Source organism: Cygnus olor, chromosome 8 (genome assembly GCF_009769625.2).
Source record: "Cygnus olor isolate bCygOlo1 chromosome 8, bCygOlo1.pri.v2, whole genome shotgun sequence".
Lineage (NCBI taxonomy): Eukaryota > Metazoa > Chordata > Aves > Anseriformes > Anatidae > Cygnus > Cygnus olor.
In genome coordinates this window covers 21,978,513-22,000,964 of record NC_049176.1, presented here as the reverse complement: position 1 = coordinate 22,000,964, position 22,452 = coordinate 21,978,513, and the positions used below count along the sequence as shown (strand labels likewise).

At 46.2% G+C, this 22,452-nt stretch overlaps 1 protein-coding gene across 10 annotated transcripts in view; it reads right to left on the bottom strand.

The window, feature by feature from the left end:
* The window catches only part of ST3GAL3 (ST3 beta-galactoside alpha-2,3-sialyltransferase 3), a 180,943-nt gene that overhangs the window by 7,929 nt on the left and 150,562 nt on the right, over positions 1–22,452 (bottom strand). For 9 of the 10 annotated variants that reach the window (XM_040564840.1, XM_040564837.1, XM_040564845.1 and 6 more), the window contains 2 exons: positions 17,382–17,528; positions 7,843–7,989 (listed from right to left, as the gene is read on the bottom strand). In XM_040564840.1, the coding sequence (XP_040420774.1) occupies positions 7,843–7,989; positions 17,382–17,528 (294 nt within the window). The remainder of the gene's footprint in view (positions 1–7,842; positions 7,990–17,381; positions 17,529–22,452) is intronic. The other variant, XM_040564842.1, reaches the window with a different exon arrangement.

The window sequence follows — 22,452 nt, the reverse complement described above, 5'->3', positions numbered from 1 at the left end:
TGACTTTCCATTCATCCATTAGGTTCCATCCCATCCAGTTCACTCCTGTTCTGAGGGTGATCGTGGTCTTCCTGGATGGTCTTTTGATCTTCCTTTGTATTGACCACACCTGGCTTTGTGTCATCACAAATTCAACTTGCACACCACCGCCTCCTGTGCCAGAAATCATTAATGCAAATACTGAACATGACCTCCTCTGGGGGAACTCCCAGCCCTCCATTCAGTGCTGCTCTTTGTTTTCCTCTTCAGAGCCTGTTCACATACAGGTGTTGCACCAAACCGTAGCTTCTGAAGCTTAACTAATAATACCTTGCATGGCACAGTTTCACACGCTTAACTGAACTTCAGACGACTGATCTACTACACTTCCTCTGTCCCTGGAACGATTTAAAAAAAAAATCAAATAAAGATATTAAATTAGTTTTTGTAACCTGCCTTTGGTAAATCCATGTTGTGTTTGCTTTCAGGATTTAATTATTCTTTCATTTAAACTTTGCTCTAAAGTTCTGAATAGTTCTTGAATAGTACCTCTGAGGTCAGATTAGGAGCTCCGAATTTGACAGGATTATTTTCCTTGCCTCGATACCATCCCCCCCTTTTGGGGAAGAAAAAGAAAGGAAATAAAGGTATTATATCCACTATAATTTAATCCCACGGAACCACATGTAACCTGATAGATTTATTGAAGACCTTTTCCTCTGGACTTGCAGCTTAGCTGGCTCAACACCGTGGTGTTAGGGACAGGGATCTTTCAGGCGTTCATACCGAGTGCATTAACTCGAACAGCTCCTGCCTTTCACTACTGACCCAGTCATTTTCTGTTTCTATGAATTTACCACCGTAAGTTGCCCTTTCCCTCATGTTCACCCCATCTCCCCTGTAGAGGTAACGTGTTCATTCACACAATTCCCACTTGGACTCTTTAATCCCTATGCCTTCCACATCCTTCACCTCCTTGGATGCTACAGCCCTCATAAGTCTTTCCCTGTTTCGATGTTATTTGCTTGCAGCGGGACCGTGTAGTATTTGTTTTATTTTCCTTTGTGAGATCTAATTCAGCCTGACTTTTGCTGGTTTTTGCTTTATCTCTGTCTTTTCCAACCAACAGGCTGAAGTCTCCTCTGCCTGATGCTTTCTCCTGCTCCTCCAGCATCACTCTGAAGAAGTTATTTACGAAGCTTCATCTCAAACCTCTTCCTGTCTGTTCTCCCCTTACTACAAACATGAATCGCAGACAATTTTTGCATTTTTGAGGAAAAAAAAAATTAAGTTCCCCTCTATAATGAGTCCATGAGCAATTCTGTGCATCTGTTTTTGGTAGCCAGTTCTCCTAGGCTAAGCCTAAATAGACTTGCATGTGCACACGTGTCCCAGCTCCACCAAGCACCCCCCGTGAGTGCTGCCCCAGCACTCAGCTTATCAAACTCTCCTCTTACCAAACTCCCTTTTGGAAACAAAATCTGAGTTACAGAGCACCTCCTGTTGCCTTTCCGTTTAATTTAACAACAAAGGCACTTGACCAAAGGCTATTTCTAATGGCCCTCTGCAAGGTCTTCATGCCTGCTAAAATCAGCTCTGGAAGGCCACCAGCTCTCCTCGTCCCCTGGAGGTTGGTGAGAAGAGCTGTGCTAGCTGTGACACCTGGCAATACCTGGCCCCCCCCCCGACAGCAATGCTGGCTTCTGATGGATGTCTGCGACTGACTTCTGACAGCACCCAGCACCGTTACACAGGATTGTGTACAACGTTGGGGTCAGCAGCTGGGCTCTACGCACCTCTGAAGATCTTTGAACGCTTTCTCATACAGAGATCCTCACCAAACCTTAATTCTGTTTTTATCCATGCTGCTATTAGGGCTCAGTGGTACCCCGAAAGTGTTACCGTATTTCTGTCCTACCGAACAATGCAATACCTGTGCTGCAGTCGTGACTGCTAGTCCATCAATCTTTCCTAGATTTGTATTACACAGACACACAGTCCTTACGCACAGGAACAGCATGTGAGGCCTTCGTTCCGCCAAAACGCTGTCAAACAGGTGGCTTTTAAACAAAGACAAAAATGTATAAACCTCATCAGTCATCACTGCGGGCCCCAAGAAAAAGCACTGCCCTTTCAGAGGTCCCCCTGCCCCAGCCCCTAACCTCCCCCTCCAAAGCTGACCTCCATTTCAGTCCGCACCATTCCTTGTACTCCGATGGCAATTCATCAGCCAGGCTCGAATAGCTGTGTTTTCAGCCTATAAATCACCAGGCCAGACATCTGCCCTGCTTTCAAAGGAGTTTTGTTCTTCTTGCTGGCTACCGCGAACTTTTAGGTACTTGGAGGCCTGAAGCAGCCCCGTCACCCCCTCCCAAGCAACTTTCCTTGATTTAAAATGCAAAGGGCGGCTTCACAGAGAGAGTCCAGATGATGATAAAGCACTATTGTTTGTGCCTTTATGGGCCGAGACTCCGAACTGGATGTTTGCGGATTATTGCGAGAGGTGGCTGCTGGCAGGGAGAGACAGAGACAAAGCTGTGTGTCACGGCATGCTGCAGCCCACCTCCCCGGCCCTTGTGACAGCCCTTACACACCCTGAATGAGAAGCATTAGGAGCCGGTGTCCTCCAGCATCCCACAAAGACCTGCAGAGGAAGCGGAGCCAGGGATCAGAAAGAAGCCATCAAAGGCAGGCTCCCCCTCGGGTCAGGCAGCGAGTCCCTGAGGTGCCGGGCACAGCTGTATCAAAGGAGCTGACACCTCCGACAGCAGCGGCGCTGCTGCTTGATCTGCTGCTGCAGAGAACAGGAGAGCAGTCAGCAGCACCGCCGGCACAGCCACAGATGGGATCCGGACCGATAAGGGTGGCTTTTAAGCACGCGTTCCCCATTTGTACCAGCCGTGAGTGCGGGGAAGGCTGTGTGTGGTGCCAGTCGCAGGGCAGAGCACGCAGAGGAAGGATGCTGGGAGCTGGTGCTGTGCTTCGTTCTCATGATTTAACACAGCCTCCTGCTCTCGGTTATGTTTTTACTACTCTAAACACTGTCACTTTCCCATCCTGCAGTAATTTCTGCCTGAAACACTAACCTGCTTTGCCATTAGCAGTGAAGTTGTATTGTAACACAGGCAGGTTCATTCATTTTCTTTTAATCCTGAAAAACTTTCGCTCCCTTTTAAAACGATTCCTTTTTTCCTCACCCCCATTTCCATGTTTCCTTCTTTACGTTCCCAGTGGATCTGACACTTCTCCTACATTAACAGGAGACAGTGACCTGTGACAAAAATACGCTTTTATGGAGTACTTGGGCAGGAAGCACTACAGGACATAGGCAAGAAATAAAAATATAATAAACTATAAAAAAATCAGCTTGATGGCTCATCACCATGAAACCAGAAACAAGTGAGCATACACCTTGGCAAGGATTCATTCATTTTCTGTACAGCGCTCAGGGAAGCAGCCAAGGGTCGAAAGCTGTTACAAGTTACTGGAAATAGGGAAAATAGTAACTGAAGGGAGATGACAGGCTTAGACCTTCTGCGTTTTGTAAGTTATAACAAGAAGGATTAGAGCTAAAAAATGACTTGTGAGAATTCACATGATGGCATGAGGTCTATCGAGCAGCAGTCCCCCAGTAACGGACCAGAGAGCAGCAAGGTCACAGCGCCCAGAAAACCCTCATGGAAATGCATGCCAGGACTTTGCACCTCCAGCCGCAATGGGGAGAAGATCAGACCAAGGGAGAAGGCGCTGGGCAGCGGAGCTGTGATGCAGTTTTGCACTGCAAGTGCTGATTTTCCAGCTCGCAGCCTGAAAGCATCACGCCAGTGTGCTCCCAGCTCTGCAGAGCATGTTAATGAGCAGAAAAGGGTCTCCTCTACAAGGCCTGCCAGGACAGAAACCAGCTGGAGCACACTGTGCTGCCCCCAGGACAGGGGGTAAGGAAACCACCCAGCTATAAACCGGAGAAATTTATTCCCATGGGCACTCACAAGAGCAGGAGAATCCACGTGCCTTTTGCAGCCACGCTAGGGCCCTAAGGGATTAATCACTGCATCCACTCCCCTGAACGGTAACACAGATAAAGCTCCAGAGCATCTGCCTCCTCGTGGAGCCTTTTCCTTTGGAGCAGGAAATGTCTGTCCAGCCCCTGGGAGTCTGGGATGCTGGAAGAAGCAGTGCAGGCAGCTGCCTCCTGCGGCAGCAATAACAGCACAGTTTGGGACCTTGAGGGCTTCTACCCCGTCGGGGAAAGCAAAGACTAAGCAAAACTGTACACCCAGGCTGCCCGATCGCCTCTTGGAAATTCAGCCATCGGTCCCACAGAGCAACAGGAAAAATCACATGCATTTCCACAGAGATTTTATCACCTCAGTCTTGGCATGGGAGAGGCATCTCCGCCCAGATGTGAGCAAGCAAGTGTATTTTGCTGGCTTTTTTTTTTTTTTTTTATGTAATCAGAACAAATTCCTCAGAGATGAGTCACAGGGTTTCAAGGGTGTCCAGGGAGATGTCAAGCAGGCCTCAAGTGTAAATCAGTGACACACCTTGCTGAGAGGGTGCACGCTCCTCGCAGACCCTTTCCCCTTGCAGACAGAAGACAAGGGAACGGGATGGATGGATGTCTCCGGGAGGATCCCATATGCCACACACACACACGTGGCACCTCCAGACCCAGGACGTCAATGTTTACATTTCCTCTGTAAAGACAGGGATGGTTTCAGGGTGGAGCTGGAGTGCTTCCCTGCAGCTGCTCTCGAGGCTTAAACACTGAAGATTTGTCAGTCATTCAGGCTGGAGGAGCCTGGCAGTCGGATTATGGGATGGGGTCGTGTTTAGGGAGCCAGCCAGGGCCATGCCTCGCATGCCGCTTGCTCTCTTCTTATAGCCACAAGAATGAAGCTGTAGGTGTTGGGACCATCACAGAGCCCCCAGATCCCTGCTGGTGCAGTTTCAGTTAGGCTCACTTTCCACCCCTACCAACAGTTCACCGTTATTTAACACTCTCAGCTTCCTGAAGGACCAGGAAGAATTAGATGAAGACACAAACCTGGAGGTCCAAAGGTAACACCGAGGAAGATGCCCCAGTGGGCCTTCAGGTATCAGAGCAGATGGAAGAGGTGAAAACCTTTTTGAGTTTGGCTCTGGGTCAGTCTCATTTCACCAATACAATGGCAAGGTTTGCCCCAAGGTGCCAACAAAGGTCAGCCTCTAGATTTGCAAACCACGTGCAGGTCTCTGAGTGAGTGTGCAGAGTGCTTCCAGTCCAGAGTGGGGCAAATCTTTGTTCGTGAGTTACCTGAGGACAATTGCAGAAGACAGAATCCACCTATCATGCCCTTCGCCTTTCAGCTTCACCCTCAGGTGACTAACAATTACCAGCTACCATTAATATTAAATGGGAGAGAAAGAAATGCAATCCTCTTTCTGCTCTTCACATTCCACAATATCACAAACAATTTGTCATACAGGGAGGGGCAGTGGCAGGAGGGGCATTAATTATTGATACTCGGGAACAGATGGCTTTTCTTGTACCAGGGCAGAGAAATGTAAGAGGAGCCTGCGGGTGAGCACGTGAGGATTAGACGGGCAGACGCCGATCATATAACCAGCCTTCAGATGGAACAGGAACCTTCCTCCCAGCACCAGCTCAGCAGAGCTCTCATCAGCAGCCCCGGCTGCGGAAACAAACCTACTGACATCTAAATTAGTGAGGCTCCACCAGACCTTTCAACGCTCCCTCACCTCCATACAGAAGAGCCTGGACATGCCGACTGACAGCTCCCAGACAACAGAGGCCTGTCAAACCACGCACAGACTCTCTCAGAGACCCAGCTGGTTGCATTTCACATGTTCATCCCCATCTACTGCCCTGTGCCTTGCCAGCTTTATCCCTCAGACCTCATACGAACAGTGCCCAAGAGCGACTCCCTCCTGTCTCCCTTCTGCAGCTCGCTCAGGGTGCTGACCTCAAGAATCAAAAATCCAAGCAATCTGCACTGGCAGCTTCAGATGTGTCTGCTGGCTAGCTCCAGAAGCCAAAAGATGGGGTAGCAGGCCTGGAAAAATAGGACTAAGTGCATGCAGGTGTGATAAGGCCCAGGGTGCCATGCACAGCCCGCTGGCAGAAATAAAGAACACGGCAGAAGGTGGCCAAGAATGGAGGAGGAACAGGAAGCTCACTCATGGCAGAGCTCGTACTTCACTGCACACCCCTCTCCGTGGTGCTTCCTGACTTTTTCCTCTGAACTCCTCTTTCAAAAAGAGTTGTTCATAAGAGCTTTTCTGCTCCCTGCTGATGTTTGGCAGCTTTTGGCACAAGGGGGTGGGTGGGTGCAAGAGTAACACCGACTGCCAGGGCCCAGCCATTCCCTCTAACGTACTGCAGGCTGCGTTACTTGCATCCGTGGTGAGGCCTTGGAGCATTTTAATTCCTCTCCTGCAGCAGAGGGCCACAGCCTGTCATCCAGTGCCTTTTGCCAACTCCTTCCTTCAACCCATGCAAGGAGCAAGAGGAAGATAACTTCATTCTTGTCAGCTCCAGCGTGGGTGTCCTTGATGTCAGAGACATCTTCTAGGTTGCAAACCAGGCTCGGCACAGGACACGTGCTGTGAGTATCCCCATGTCCAAGAGCAAACAGTCTTGGAAGAGACAGACTTTCCTGCTACCTCCACAGGCCCAGAAGGTACCTCAGGATCACAATGATGTATCATGAGGTACTTTCCTTGACATATTTAGGGACCTCCTCACAGTCTTTTCCCAATCTCAGTTTCTTCTCTTGGTCTCTACTGAGAGGTTGTTCCAACGCCTCATTGCTATGATAATTAGAAATGCTCTTCCCATTTCTCAAGCTGACCGGTACCGATTGCTAATTCCTCTCAGTCAGTCTAAGGCTGTGCAGCCTGCAGCCTGAGTCCTAAGACATGTATGATCTTATGATTTGGAAAAACACCACCTCCGGGCTTCCCTCCTGACCTGGATCAATGGCACAGTGGTTGAGGTGACAAATGTAAGCGCCAGCAGACAGCAGCTGTCCATGAACAACACAACAAGTGTTCTCTCCCTCTGAACATCACTCTGTTTTCACAATGCAGAGTAGGACAGAGAAAGTTCCTCTATCCAGTGAAGCAGAGGAGCAATTTTAGAAAGATCTGGGCCACATCTGTGCCAGAAAAAACTGGGCTCTACCAAAAAATTCAGCAGCTTTTCCCATTACAGAAGGTGCTGAGGCCAGTGACAAAGCTTACTCTAATTCAGCACAGAAAATGGCCAGACCTGAAATACTGCTGCATTATACCACCATGAGAGCTTTTGTTCCTCTAAAAGGGCTGTTTGTCTCACTGGGATAGCACCGGCAAATGTTTCTAAGGTAGATGTGGCTTTGAAGAGCAGCTTCCATGTGTTTACACTAGCTAACTGCTGCTTCGGTCAGCCTGCACAGGCTAATCTCACCTCCCCCACGTTTCACAGGGGCTGAGCAGGGGATCATCTAGCAGAAGAAGCACATGGATTAGAGAGCAATACAACAGACCACAAAGCTGTAGCAGGCCACATCTTTTCAGCCCCTGAACATATTTGTTCCCTTTCACCCGGCTCAACATTTACACAAAACTTTTCTCTGCCGCTCTGAGAATAAGGAATCACATTATATGCACATTCCAGAGAACTTTTCCCAGCAGAAATAACTGTTTTTAACACACATTGCGCTTGGGGGAATGTCTGGAGTTTTATGGGCAAATGCCTGGGTGGAGCTGTTGTTTGACCCACGCAGGAAAGATGGGAGTCGATCACCGTCCCAGGCAGGCTCTGCGGTCGGGGTGGTCGGTGGGCTTGGGAAGAAGACGTGCTCAGCAGGAGCTCCCTACCTCTTTGATGGCGGACATCTTGATGTTCTCATAGTAGTGCAGCGGTGCATTGGGGGAATTCATGTCATAGCCAAACCCAGCTACCGCCACCTCATCACAGTTGTGGAGCGCCATGGTTATTGCTACACTTCCCAAGGTGGGGATGTTCTGAGAGGAAAGAAAGCAGGAATGGAAGTCATTAGCAAGTTGCCATTTCTATTGTCAAAGATTTCCTCTTATTGTCTCTGCTAAAAAGAAAAACTATTACTACTAAGCACAAAATCCAGAACAAGGTATTTGGCTACATCTGCACATCAGATGCCCAGTGCCAGTTTGCAGGATCAACAGCTTTCCAACTTGTAAAGAAAATCCTGTTAGCCTGCTTCCTGCAAAGCACCTGGCACATAAGCAATGGCTCTGGTTTGAGACTCCATGACCCAGCTCTTCAGGGGAGTATTGCAGGGCAGAAGGACTAGTGCAAATAGTCAGACTCCTGTCCCACAGCTTTGCTTTCCTGAGAATAGGTCAGCAGACGAGCTGGAAGATGAGTCACAGTGGACACGTTAGTTTTCTGAAACTAATAAACACGTAAAGGCTGGATTCCAGGTCTACACATATTACTGACCTCCAGCTAGGAGCTAGGCTAATGAGGTATACTTGTCCCAAATGAGCCACCACACCGGAGCGGAAGTGAGGAATGGTACAAACGCTTTATTTTAGTGCTTTAACAAAAGCAGTTAAAGGAGGCGCTTAAACAGCTCTAGGAGATGGAGAGGAGACCAAGCAGACCCACTGTGCACTGAGACTCCCTCCCGTGCTCGGGGGCAGCCCCACAGGCAAAGGGCACTGTCCTGTGCCACACTCCTAGCCCAGCATACTGGGAAGCCATTCAAAAACTGCCACTAGTCCTCTGAGCCGGGACACCCCTGATTGTCCTCTCCCTGCTGTTGACTTGCCATTTGCACCAAAGTCCAGCCTCAGCCCTTCCCATTTCATCTGGCTTCTACGGTGCTGCTGTACGGTGCTCTTGCAAGTCCAGATGAACATGACTGCTGTGATGGACGAGTGTTTTCAGTGTAAAAACCCAGCTCACAGACATTTCTAACTCCCCTTTAACCAGATCAATCTGCTAAGGTAGCTTTACCCCAGGGGCTAGGGAGAGGCTGAGAAATCCACCCACATATCTTATCATTATTTGTAAGACATCCAACACCGCCATATCAAAGGTATCATGAATTCAGAGGGCATGCTCAGACAGTCACTGAGGGTGACAGCCTCTCAGCTGAGATGTAGAAACCAAATGTGCGCTTACATCTTGCGTGTAAGAGGGGTTACCCTGTACCAGTGAGCAATGCTATTGCATTTCACCCCGTGTTCACAACAGACTGGGAACGCACATGTTTTGAGTTTCTGCCTCTCATTCAAAGGAACCTGCTTTTGGCAACACACTCCTGTGCTCACTTCTGATTGCCTGACCATGTCCCAGGACTGATGTTTTCCAAGGGAAGAACTCCACCCATACCTAGCTGAGATGAGCAGAGCTGGGAGCACTACCCACGTGCTATGGAGAACTCAACGCGCTCTGCATAACAACGCACTGATGTTACACTAATATGCAGATGAACGTACAAAAACGCAAAAACTGCTCACGTCTAAATAAATGATCATTAAATTCAAACATCTGCAACGCAACTGTAACAGTGCGCATTTGAAATGAAAAGACCTTACTACATCCTCCTGTGCCAGCTCTAGATGTTAGGAAAAGAAAGACAGAGTCATTTCGGTTTTGCTGTTTAACTTCATTTTATACTGACCACGTCTGCCACAAACAATATTGGTTTTATTCTGGTTACTTTAGTTAATTGTTAATTCACCAGTCGTCATAAAATCTCAAGGATGGGTTTAAAAAAAAACAGAAAAAGTTTACTCAGCAAGGATAAGAAAATTCCACTGAATTTCAAAGTACACAAGAATATCCTGTCTTCCCATGCGTGGCAATTCAAATTCAGATATTCTCAGCTTTATGTTTTACATAGGAAATAACACTCAGATGTCGCTCGAATTGCATCAGCAGATACGTGGACGTGCCACAAAACCGTTTCCCTTAGCTGAGCTATAGTTACAGTGTCCAAAACACAGCGAGTAAATGGTTACGTTTTTGAGAACATGTCATTGTTGGAGAATACGATGGCGTTGACACCACCCACACTTACATGGGGCCCATTCCCACGGTACAGCTCGAGGGAGACACGGGGTCTTTGCCTAGAGGGAATTTTACTGGCTAAGTTAACTTTCAAGAGCTAACTTTCTAATGCGAGTCTTGCAAAACCACAGAGAATTAATCATACTACCCAACCTTAATGGGAGAACTGCCAAACCACCATAACTTTCTTTCAAGTATATTCTTATTTCTGTCTGGAGAGTAACTGATAACAGAAATCAAAAGTGAACTTTCCTTTGCTCACCAAATACCTGCTTCACTTTACTCTATGTATAAATCCTGCAATAGCCTTTATGGAAAAATAGGGGATAATTTTCTAATCTACTTCTGTCCTTTAGTAGTTCCTGGCATCCCAGTATCTCAGTACTGCCTGCTCCTCTGTAAAATGATTAAAATATCAAAGATCTCCTAACATCCAGATTTATGGCAAACAATCTGTTTAAGACCCAGTAATATCAAAAGTTCAAATTGTACCCTTAGCAAAATAATTTTGTGTTGACCTAAAATCATGTTCAGAAACAGATGATCTGATGACAGTTTTTAATTAAGCGATGCCTTATTTATATTCATGCCCATGGTGGCTACAGCCTATTACATTTGTCCCCCTTGACGACCCAGATTTGTATCCACTTTTACTGCTGAAATGAAGCTTCACATCCTGCTGCTGCAGTCAGATCCACGAGGAATAGAAAGGACCACTTAGAAAATTCTTGCAGAAATTATCATCCCTGCTACTCACCGAGTGCAGTGGATGCACCAAGGCAGAGCCCACCCTTAGTAATGGCATGGTTTACAGAACCACGAAGAAGAAGAACACGAGTACAAACTCTGCGTGCCCACAGATGCACGTGGATCAAATGCACAAAACAGGGGGTTTGCCCCAGACCGCTTCTGTTGAAGAGGAATCAACCATCAGACAGATTAAACAGGAACTGGGGAATCTGAGAGACTTCTGGGAGGGAAAAAAATGGAGCCAGTATGAACAGAAGTATAAAAGCAGCATGACTGATGGTTAAGCACATGTCATTTTTAAGTCAATAGAATTCTTTGGTCCTGATTTGGTGTAAACCATAGAAACTGAGCAGTTTTCTCCTGTGACAGCCTGCATGAGTTTCTGCTCCTCCTTATCTCTGCTGAAAATGAAGCACTGCCTCTTGTCCACCTGGCTCAAGAAAGAGAAGGACCTGTAGGATCTAGGGACAGATCCTGGGCTTTAACTGCAGAGAAGCCAACCCAGCAGTGTTCTCCAGATCCAGAGGAAAGGGATCTCCTCTTTTCTCAGCAGAGAATTGGCAAATGAGAGGGAACACATATCAGAGAGAGGGAATAGTTATAATTATTCTCTGGCTGCATCTACACAGCTTCCAAGCTCTCCTGATTGTTTGGTGGCATTTAAACTGGTTTGCTGCTAAACTCTAATCTGGACCTAATGAGCCAGTACAGCCTACGGGGCAAGCTGGGGGACAGGTCACTCCAAAAGAAGCTAGGCATCCTGGACACGGTGTGCCAAACCTGGCTTGCTATGCCCTGCATAGTGCGTCAGTGCTATCTCAGCACACACACCCTTGTGCCGTGCCCCAAAGACATACCAAAGCAACCACCACACCTCTTGTGTTGAGTTATGAAAATAAAAATCTCTCAAACAACTGAGCAGGCCTCTTGTTATTTTAGGCCACTACTAGGGAAAAAAAAATCCCAAAATTTCCCCTCAGGGTTCATAATCCTGTCTTCCTGCTCATGGCACTGTATGTGCCTGGGTACTCCTGTACCACCAAGCAGTGCTGCTTTCAACCAGATGGCTCGGCAGTAACCGAGAAGTGTACCTGAAAACCTCTTAATGCCTAAAAATGTTTGGCCTACACGTCCCCAGTGTGTGGAGCTGTGCCAGCCTTCTGCATGTCAGCAACCCAAAGCACCTGGTGGCCCATGATCCACTAGGCCTAGCCTAGACTTCCACTTCTGCTGGGACGGTGGATATTCCAACTAGGCCAATGAGGTCCTTGTTTTGGAGAGAAGGGTTAATACACCTATGATAAGGCCTCTTGCACAACCCTTCTCTTCTTCAGCCCTGGTCACAACAGGGCCGGACAGGCACCAGGACAGGACCGCTACACCAGAGGAGGCTGGTGAAGGATGTGGCTCTGAGCAGAGGCATGCCTCTGAGAGGCACCCGGGCCCTGTCACACACTGGTATACTGCTTTCCATGAAAGCAGAAGGCAAACTAACAGCAAACACAGTAGCGGTGAGCACCATGTCACCATGGCGGAGCTGCACAAAGGTGGCCTGTGCATACAGGGCATGGCTCCTTCCAGGAGCTGCTGGCATGATGCCTTCCATAAGTGAGGTGAGCACATGCATGGTGGGTCCTGAGTAAGAATAGCATAAAGGGAAGAGATGCAAAGATCTATACAAAGGTCTTGTGTAGAGTCAGGGAGCACTGCAAGCTCCATATGGTGCAAACACAGCCAGGCTGCAACACCAGGTCAGGGAACCAGAAATATCTTTAGCAATACAGACATACGACAGGTTCTCCTAAATCCTCCTCTGTTGTTCTCTGCTGCAAGAGGAAAAATGAAAGGATTGTCTTCAAGACATTGCTGTTTCATCTTCCATTGGACCCTCTGAAGAGACCTTCTGCTCATAGTAAAAAATAAGACATTCAACAAGATGAACACCAACCCTTCTTTGGACTTAATGGAGGCTAAGCATCACCTCCGGACCTGTGCCGGAGATCCAGTGCTGGCAACTCAACCAGGGGACTGTAACTGATTTTTGCTTGGTGCATGTGAAAATCTCTTAGTGCTTTTCATTCCATGCCCGGGTCACTCCTGTGTCACTGCCTTCTGGACTGGAAGGAAATGACTGCTGTAAATCTGTTTTTAGAAATATCTGACTCCCTTAATATGCTAAATGAATTCCAGTTATTTATGGGATTTCACTTAGCTCAGGGTAAAGCATATTGGATTGTTCAGACTATTTCAATTGTTACCTTTTTAAATAAAAGGGTGAATGCTGCTAAATAATAATTCCCCCAAAACAATACCGCAACTAGATACTCAAATTGGTTTGACTATTACATTAATTAATTTGAGGGAAAACTTGAAAAATCACTTACCCGAGAAAAATTGCTACCATAGTTTTATCAGTTGCAGACCTGATCACTTAATAGCAATAAAGCTTTAAAAACAAATGAAATACAAAATAAAACTATAAAGAGCCATCATATGCTATACAGAACAGCCACTGCATTTTCTTTTTGTTCATTTACGTTTGCACAGGAACAATGTGAAAAATACTTTTTGCTTCCCTTAGCTGGCAAGTTTGGAAATATGTCATAAAAGGGAATCTAGCATCACTTGTTGTGAACAGATAAGTGCCTGTCATTCTGCGAAGTGGTCCCGGTCACAGGAGATTCCATGGCTACCTCCATCCATGCACAGAATCAGCTACAATATTGGGCTTCAAAAGACAAAACAGAACATCTCCAACACTTCCTTCACATCCCATAGTTGTCCCTTGCTGTAAGCATAAGGGAGCCTCCAGAACTGGCAGAGTTTGCAGTAGAGCAAAACGGAAAGGCCAGGGACCTGAGCCTGCAGACACGACAAGGTGCCCAGCAGCTTCAGTTTAGCCATTTCACTGCTGAGCTCCTACACAACCTAGCCTAAGTCTAACACCTTTGATGGCATCTAACCTGATGCACAAGCTCTGATCCACCATTTGTAATAGAGCACATTCCCGTTCAACGCAAAGAGTGTTTCTTAAGGACTGAAAAAGGCATGACTTCACTACATAAGCTGCTCCGTGGTAACCATGTATGTGCTTTACCAGGGTCATCAGTGGCATCTCCAGAAAGACTGCCTGCCCACACTATGTAATAGCAAAGAGAAGCCCTGGGGCACAAAGTGCTAACGCTCCAGCATCAGAGGTTAATCCCCAAGTGCATGCGGGCTGTCTGCACCCTGCAGAGGTGCTAATCCATGGTGGGGTGCCTGATAACACTCCTGCACATGGCCTGATAGTAGTCCTGCACATGGCTCCTCCTTCAGCAAGCTGGTGCTGAGGCTGGGTGAAGTCCAGAGGTGGATGTTTTACCTTCCTAACAAGGTCTGTATATCCAGACATTTCCAGGACAGGAACAAACCAAAGGCTTTCAATTCTGGGCAGCAGAATTTAGTCTCAGAAGAAGCTCAGTCATAAGCAGTTCCATGGATGCACTGTACCAGCAGCGAGAAATACAAGCGCCACTCTGCGCTGGAGTTCCTGATCAGAGACCTGACAACTTTTGTCATCTGAAATGCCCTCCCAGCCACCTCATACCATGGCTCACCAGCCAGAAAGTCACGGATCAAATGGCTCTGAGCACTACTGAGTGGATAGGACTATTCACTATAGAGTAAAAAGCATCACAGCAATAACCATCACATTGTTCTACATGCAACAGGCAATGCCACCTCTGAACTGATGTTCGTGCTTGTCCTCCAGTAACTTGTCTACAATGCAAGGTAGGTTATTGCATGCCTGAATTACCAGCTGCAATGCCACTGCTGTTGGGATTCAAGCCCAAAAGACCTATATACACAGAACTTCCACCAAAACACAAACCACAGGCATACACCATTGTCTAGTTAGTCAGCCAGGCCTGTGCCCGCTCATTAAGAGGACTCTCTAATCAATGACATTAGCTCATTTCTCTTGTGTTAAACCAGCTTCAGGCATTCACGTCTTTATTTATTTTCACGTCAGACACTGCTAGGATCCTACACTGAAGTTCTTCTTTATTATCATTTTATCCCAAGAAAAGAGAAGTCTCTATGTAGTAGGAAAGAGCTCTCCCTTTTCTGAAGACTTAAGTAAATGGGCTGACAAAACTGAAAAGCTTTACTTGTCCCAGAGAGAAGTCACTGCTCACTGTGGGTGATCAGTTTTGCTCCTTGGTCAGACTGCCAGCCACCAATACTACAAGCTCAATCTAAATACATCTGAGTTGCACCCCCCTGCTATCCTCCAGAACCATCTGGCCCAAATTATATTATCAAAGCAGAGGCTGTTACTACATTCAGCCTTTATTGAATCCTGGGAAAAAAACGCTTTGAGATCAGCCCTGAACTATTTTACTAGCTCTCCTCAACCTTGCTGAAAAAGCCACCAAATTACAAAGTTAATTGGCAGCACATTGTTACCATATGTGGTGTGCAGGAGGCACACTGAAGTTTATTTAGGCATCAGGACCAAAGAGGAGTGGAATATTACTGCCCTTTGTGAGGATTTCATGTTGGCCTCGATTACTGAGGCATCCCTAGCCCTGATCCTCCTGTGTGTAGGTTGCCCATCACACCACCCTGCATTTCAGCACGGAGGCACCAACCTGCCCCATACAGGTTGCTTTTTTCTTGAATAAAGTTTCCCAAACCGTCTTGCAGCCCTACAGCATGACCGAACCCAAGCAGCTATGCTCTGCAGCTGCTGTGTGAGCTATGTTCGCATAGCTTTCCTGTGGAGCAATGCTCCTTGCTCTAGCTTGCCTCACAGGGCCAACTCATCTTGCTGGATCCCTCTCAAATCATTAATCAGTGTTGGATTCTTGGCCTGCATGGCTCTGATTTCCATTCATCCCATTTAAATTCTCAGAGAAACAAAGTCAAATCTGTATCACCAGGGTTCTCCTCAGCCTCTTTACACTGGCAGCAGTGGCTTCCTTTGAAGCATTCACACTGATGCAGCAGTGTTCACTAGCGTGAAGTCCAATCAGGTCTGTAACAGCAGTCTATACTTGATGCCTGCAGTAAAAGTTGTACCAACAGGCTACAGGTACTCTCCTCGTTTTTAATCTCTGACAGAATCACTATATTAAATCTTCCTTGCCCAGACACAGAGGGTATACTAACATCCCGGCCCCACACACGTACCTGCACCTCCAGAGCTCTTTTTGCCCTATCTCAAGGAACAACCTACAATTTACACAACCTAGCAGGGGTCATGGGCAGAGATTGCTTTCCTTAAAGCTCCATAAACTATTTTTTAATGCACTTTCATGAAGTGAAACATGAGGTTTCAATTTAGTTGCCTTCATTTCCCAATCTGATCTGTGTTAAACAACCTATCAAAACCTCATAAACTTCAGTTCACAGCATTTTCATTTCCGGATTCTCTCCTCTCCTCTCAGCTTAAGTAATATCTTGTGTACTAAAATAACGTGTTTAAAAATAAAAACAAATCTGAAAAAAATAAAGGCAAAGTCCTGATGATTTCTGTCCCTCATTGGGGCATCAGTCCTTATTTTCTGGAAGACAAATCAAGACCACATCCTTCTAAGGATAAGTCACAGAGAATGCAGAGAGGTGAAGTACATTAGATCCTAGCTGAAGAGAATATTTGGGTAGGATACCCTCAGTGCTTGGAGTGAAAACCCAGTGTTTCCAGAACCACATGACAACTTCTGTACGTATATGTGCAGCAATGCCAAAAGCTCTCATTTCGAAAAGAATGATTCTCTGTGGCTGAATCTGTCTGCACATCTTGCACACCGCATTTTAAGTAGTCAATTTCTTACCTCCAGGCACCCACCACCTACTTGATCTTCAGGAAACAAATTTCTCTAATATTGTAAAAAGAATTCACTACATAATTAGAGCATGGAAAATAATGGAAAATAAGGCACTATTCTGTCTAGTCCAAATCCATGCTGTGACATTGCAAATATCCTATAATGACAGATACTAGAATGATCACTAAGGTGTTTTGTTAATAACTATGACCTAAAACTATATTTACATTGTTTTCTTCTGTAAGCTTTTACATCTAAAACATGCCACTGTAAGATCAGAATTTCTTAGGTTTCATAGGTTTCATAATCAAACCTTTACACTCTTTTACAATAAACTTGGGATACAGGATGAGCAGAGCGATATCAGTGATTTTAGGTTGCGGTCTCCTTGAGGACAGCAAATTATAAAATTGTGGCATGACCTGCACCACGTCCAGATGCACTGAGGATACAAAGAGCAGGGTTCCTTGTTCCTTTTGGGAAAGAGCCACACAGAGAAGTGCTCTTCTAGCAGGCTGTGGATGGCAAGAAATCACCCAGATGGTGCTGGAAGCCTCAGAGCTGCCTCCAGAAAAGGGGCTTTGGAACAGCCATTTCCTGGTACCAAAAAGGAAGGATCTTGCCTTCCTTTAAGTAGGCTGAGCGCTGCCCCCACAACAGAGCCGAAGTCCCTTCCCTTCAATGTCCGACTGTGGAGGCCAAGCGGAAAAAGTAAGAACAGTGAAATCCTACTGCTCTGCTGCTTGTTCTTGCCCTTCCCCTTGGTTCTGCCTGCTCTGTTTTATACCTACCCCTCGGCCCATGAGGCCGTTGTTGAAAGGCAATCCAATGAAGCTGAAAGCTGCCTCCTGGATGAAGTAGGGATTCAGGATACGTATCTCATGAGGCTCTCTCGGGACACGGGTTGCGACTGACTTCCAAAAGCCATCAGAGGCACTCTGGTAACAAAAAGGAAAAAAAAAAAAGGGCAAATAATTATACACAAAAAATAGCAGATTGCTATTATTCTACTAAAATACACTACTGGCAGCAGTTCCCGCTGTCACTGCTCACTGCCACAAGGCACTGTATAAGCTGATGGTGGGAGGCTACACCCTGGAGGGGTGATGGCATCATCTTCAGATCCACGTGAGCTAGGCTGGATGACGAGTGTAAGGAAAACAGAGAGGTCAGGGCTTCAGCATGAATAACCCCCTCCCTGGTGCCACGTTTTCACTCTTATTGGCACTTCAGCTGGTCTGATTAATGCCTTAAGCATTCCAGCACACGCTGTGATCTCTCCCACCTGCCTGCAAGGGGATGCACTCTTGGATAGCAAATGTTTTAAAGAACATTCAGAGAACTAAAAATGACCGCGCAGCTCTACTCTCAGTGTGTAAGCTGCATACTTCCTAAGTTATCCTAGATTTATTACCTTCTGTCAGGTTTTAGGTGAATTCAGTCATAAGCTTATAAAGGTGCCATACAGTCTTGTGAAGGGCCAGGCATGTTCATAGCACAAGGAAAAAAAAACATTATTTTTCCCAGTGTATATTTATTTAAAGTCTTCACCCTGCAAAGTGAGGTGGGAGAACATTGGCCTGGAATTGTTGCCCTGCTCGGCAGTCCTGCCTAGAGAGGGGGTTTTGCGTCTCTCTGCCACATTACTGCATATCTGTGCTCCCCCTGGTCCAGCCACCGTGGGACGGGCACAGCACCGCCCTCAGAGCTGCCGGGGGCTCCTTGTTCACGGACTTCCAGCCCCATTACATCCTAATGTTTCAGTGCTGTTTGGGTTAAAAACGCAGAGCGAGGCAGAGGGAGGATAGCAGGAATGTTAATCTGCTGACAGCTCTGGCAGGGTAATCCAGTTCAATACCTCTTTCTCACATCTTCCCTGCGATCTCCAAGGTGAGCAACAGACAGACATTAAACTCCACATAAAAACCACATGCTAGGTAAACAGTAAGCCATCATTTACACCAGTTTGGGGTTGCTTGCAGCATAACAGTGATTTTACAGTTGCTTTCAAGGCACTTTAAAAAATGTTGATGTTCTCCCACAAAATCTTTGGGAGCCTCCTATGTCCAGTAGCAACCACCCCTGTAATTACTGAGGGTAATTACGCCACAGCCAGTGCCGACTGCTGCTCTCACACTGCTTGTACTGTGCACGGCTTGTGTGCACTCTCACAACACCTTACAGGGGCTTCCCATGTAGACCACTCTCACGTTTCACGTTTAATATTTAATGTTTATATTTAATACTGAATTTCAGATTCTGAAGAATGAAACTTTGGTAGATGGTTCTTACCTTACAAAAGGCATTAATACAGCAAATTCAATGAAGAAATAAGGATGCACGTTATCCAAACCAATAGTCTTAAGACAGACAAATGCCACTGATACCTGTTTTGATCCCACCTCAAGGCTGCTCAAACACAATACACTTTTGCTGACCAGAACAAGGATCCTGAGAGTTAAAGTTCACATGCTGACAATGGTAAAGTGCTCTCAGGACCCTAAATGGAAAAAAAAAAAAAATCTAACACTCGTGTTCTTTCATCACAGTTGAATTAGCAAGAATGCCTGCAGTCAAAGTGATCTAACACTCTCCATTACAACACCACATTTTCAACCACTGAGTGTTCCTACCATTTTCAAACCAAAAGTATTGGGAAAAAAAAATCCCACTTTACAAATGTTAATAAAGTACTACATCCATCTGACCAACAGATTTGAGGGATTTGGTATGTCAGTTGAGTTTTGTACCCTTGTGAATATTCATTTAAAAATTTATAAATATTAAACCTTCAGAATTTCCTAAAAGCACATGTAAAGCAAAGGTCTTTCAGTGCCAGGGGAAAAAAAATAACAGATTCAGCTTGTATTAAGCATGCTCCAGGTCTCACAGAAATGAAGATGATAAACAAAAATCTTGAACAGCTACTCATTCGATGAAACCATCTTACCATGGTTTTAAGCAGACACTTCCTGGAAAAACACCGTGTGATCCGGAAACTAAAATAAATTTATAAGTTGAATTAAGGTTTCACGTGCAGCTCTAAATAAGGCATCACTTAAATTTTGTAAACAAATCGAAGGTCTGCCAGCTAATTAAAACAAAACTGCCTTTTGTTTGGATTCAAACTTCACAGAAGATTCTACAGAAGTTCTGGTCATTAAGGAGCTTTTACTTTTTTTTTTTTTTTTTAACACTACACATATATAATGTTAAAGAGAAAAAAATAACAAAGCATAAAAAGTCTCAAGACTTTGTTGTTGTTTGAGCAATTTGGGAAAATGTAATTACACATATCACAGTTGCTCGTTTTTCCAGCGCTGTGTGAACCACTAGGACCAAACCTGTGCTCCTAACCATCAGTTCAGTGCAAGCGCAACCCAAACATGGATGCAATCCATAGCTGGGAATACAACCTGTCCATTTTGGTCCTTTTGTTGTGGCTGTTTCTATTGTCATTTATCCAGAGTATTTAGCTCGCTACTTTCCTTGGCTGTCACACAGTTCTGAAATTGTTCTGGTTTGTCCTTTTAGTCTTACTTCTGCTTGCTCAGTGCTGTTCCCTGAAACTTTTCTGTGCAATTCCGCTTAGTTTAATGAGGGACATCTCAGGTCATCTTTCATTTTGGTATGTTTTCCATTTGTAATTTCTAAAATAATTCCAGTGAGAGATGGGGAGTCTCAGCAGATGGCTCTCATATTTCTACCTACACAGTAGGCAAAGCCCTGGGATTTTCCTTACTCACAAAGAACTAAAAACTGTTTTCCTGGCTTATAATTACTGAAATTCTCAGCCTTGTGGTTTGGCTCCACAAACCCTGTAATTTCGAGCTGCATCTCGAGCTTTGTGGTTTTGTTCTGCAGCTTGTCACTGGCAGGCTACGAAACAAAGCACCACCACGACTGCAAGCCCCGGGAGGCTGCTCCCCTGACGCAACCCCCTTCGGAGCCGCACGGTCGGAAGCGCAGCCCGTGCCAAGGCTCCTCGCTACCGCTGATGCTCGGCTACAGGGCCGCTGTTCTGCCTCGTGGAGATGTTTGGTCTGATTGGACACAGATGTTCGGCGAGGTTTCCAAAGCAATCCCTTCCCGTCGGGGAACTCTGTCCCTTCTTTAGGCTATTAGGAGAGACGGAGCTAGAGCGGCAGGCGCTCGGGGGGAAGGCAGGAGCTCCCTGCCAGATTCAGCAGCTCAGAGTCGTGGTTTGAGCTGGGGGCATCCCCTGCTCCGGCAGCTAAGTCTGCTTCCTTGCAGCGCCTGAAGACGGGTCTCTGAGGACACGGTATCTCTCTTCCTGATAACCATTAGGATAATGAGTCAGAAAGCAAGTCTGAAAACTGCTTAGGCAATGTTCCCACAGTACCTCATCACCTCCCGGCACTGACACGGAGACCTCGGGGTTTAGGCTGAAAAAAACATCCCCACTTTAAATTCCCACCCTTATTATCTGTTGGTATTACTGAGCACCTGGAACCTTAGTCACTGATCAACACGCGTGGTGCCAAGTGCTGCCTAAAAGAGCTTACAGTATAAGCATAAAGAAACAAGCAACACGGCGAGAGAGGAGACAGGAGAGCGTGGCTGAAGTACGAGTATCTGTGGCCCACAGCACTTCTAAGCAATCCTGGAGCATTTTCAAAACTGTATAATTGGAAAGGACAGTGCAAAAGGTTTTAAAGGAGACTAAAAAGTAGCAAAAATCTAGATGGGCCAGAGCTTTCAAGCCAATCTCTTGTACAGTTCTCATCTAGGGAGAGGAGCAGCAATATCCCCTCTACAGATGCAGCTCCGGGACCTCAAAGAGGAGCAGCACGCGAAATGTCAGAGATGGCAAGTTATAAGGAAGGGATAAAACACGGCACACCTCACCGAACAGCTCCTGGCGCAGGGCAGTCCTGCTATAATCCCTCATTCTGTCTACTCACAGAAGTACTGAACAGTAACGGGGACAGATGGTTTGTTGCAGGCTGGTTTTGTCTCCATTCAGTTTTCCATCTCCTATTCCCAGATTTACCAAGGTGGACCACATCATACACTAAAATAAAATACGGAAACTCAGACCTTTAGTCAAGAAGTACACCTTAAAGGAAGTTACAAACAGCTAGGGGCTGTCTCACAGAATAACTGCATTTCTAATATTTATGCAAAATGAGGGGTAATGTTACGGCACCCTGATGACACAGATGATCCCTCTTCTGTACCTCTGTGGTACTACTAGGTTTAGGAGTACAAGAAGCATTGCTCAGGAAGACTTCTGAGTCTGATGGGAAGGGGACAGAGAGGCTCTAAAGGTCAACTATGTGCCACACAAAGTTGAATTAGGTCCAGGTATGCAATACTGTGCTGCAGAGCAACAAGAAAGATGACAAGACTGGAGAGAGAACCTGTGGCAAATGGAGATCACTGCTCTTTCAAACCTTGATAACACGAGAAACGGCGAGGAAGGGCAAGATGGAAAGCAAAAGCCAGAGAATGACATGCCAGTCACGAGACCTCAGAGTGCCTCGGAGCACTTGGTTCACTGAGTTTGCTGCCCTCACCTAGGCTGGAATGTGGTTATTCTATACCCATCACCCATGAGCACTCACTGCCACGCAAACACAGGGTACAGCAGCAATCCATCCACAGAGGTTTCTGAAAGGTTTCTGCTCAGGCATAACTGGATTAAACGTGGAAGGTGTGCTTTTGCTAGAAAATAACCATCTTATCAGCCAACGCTGCACTTCTCAGAGGTCAAGTAGACATGGAGGCCTATAAAATGTTTTTCTACAAGTGGTAATATAAATGAAGTTTCACCATTTCCACTGATTATCAAAGCAACGAGGAATTTTTAGCAATGAGAACAGAGGTGCTGAGAGCCTG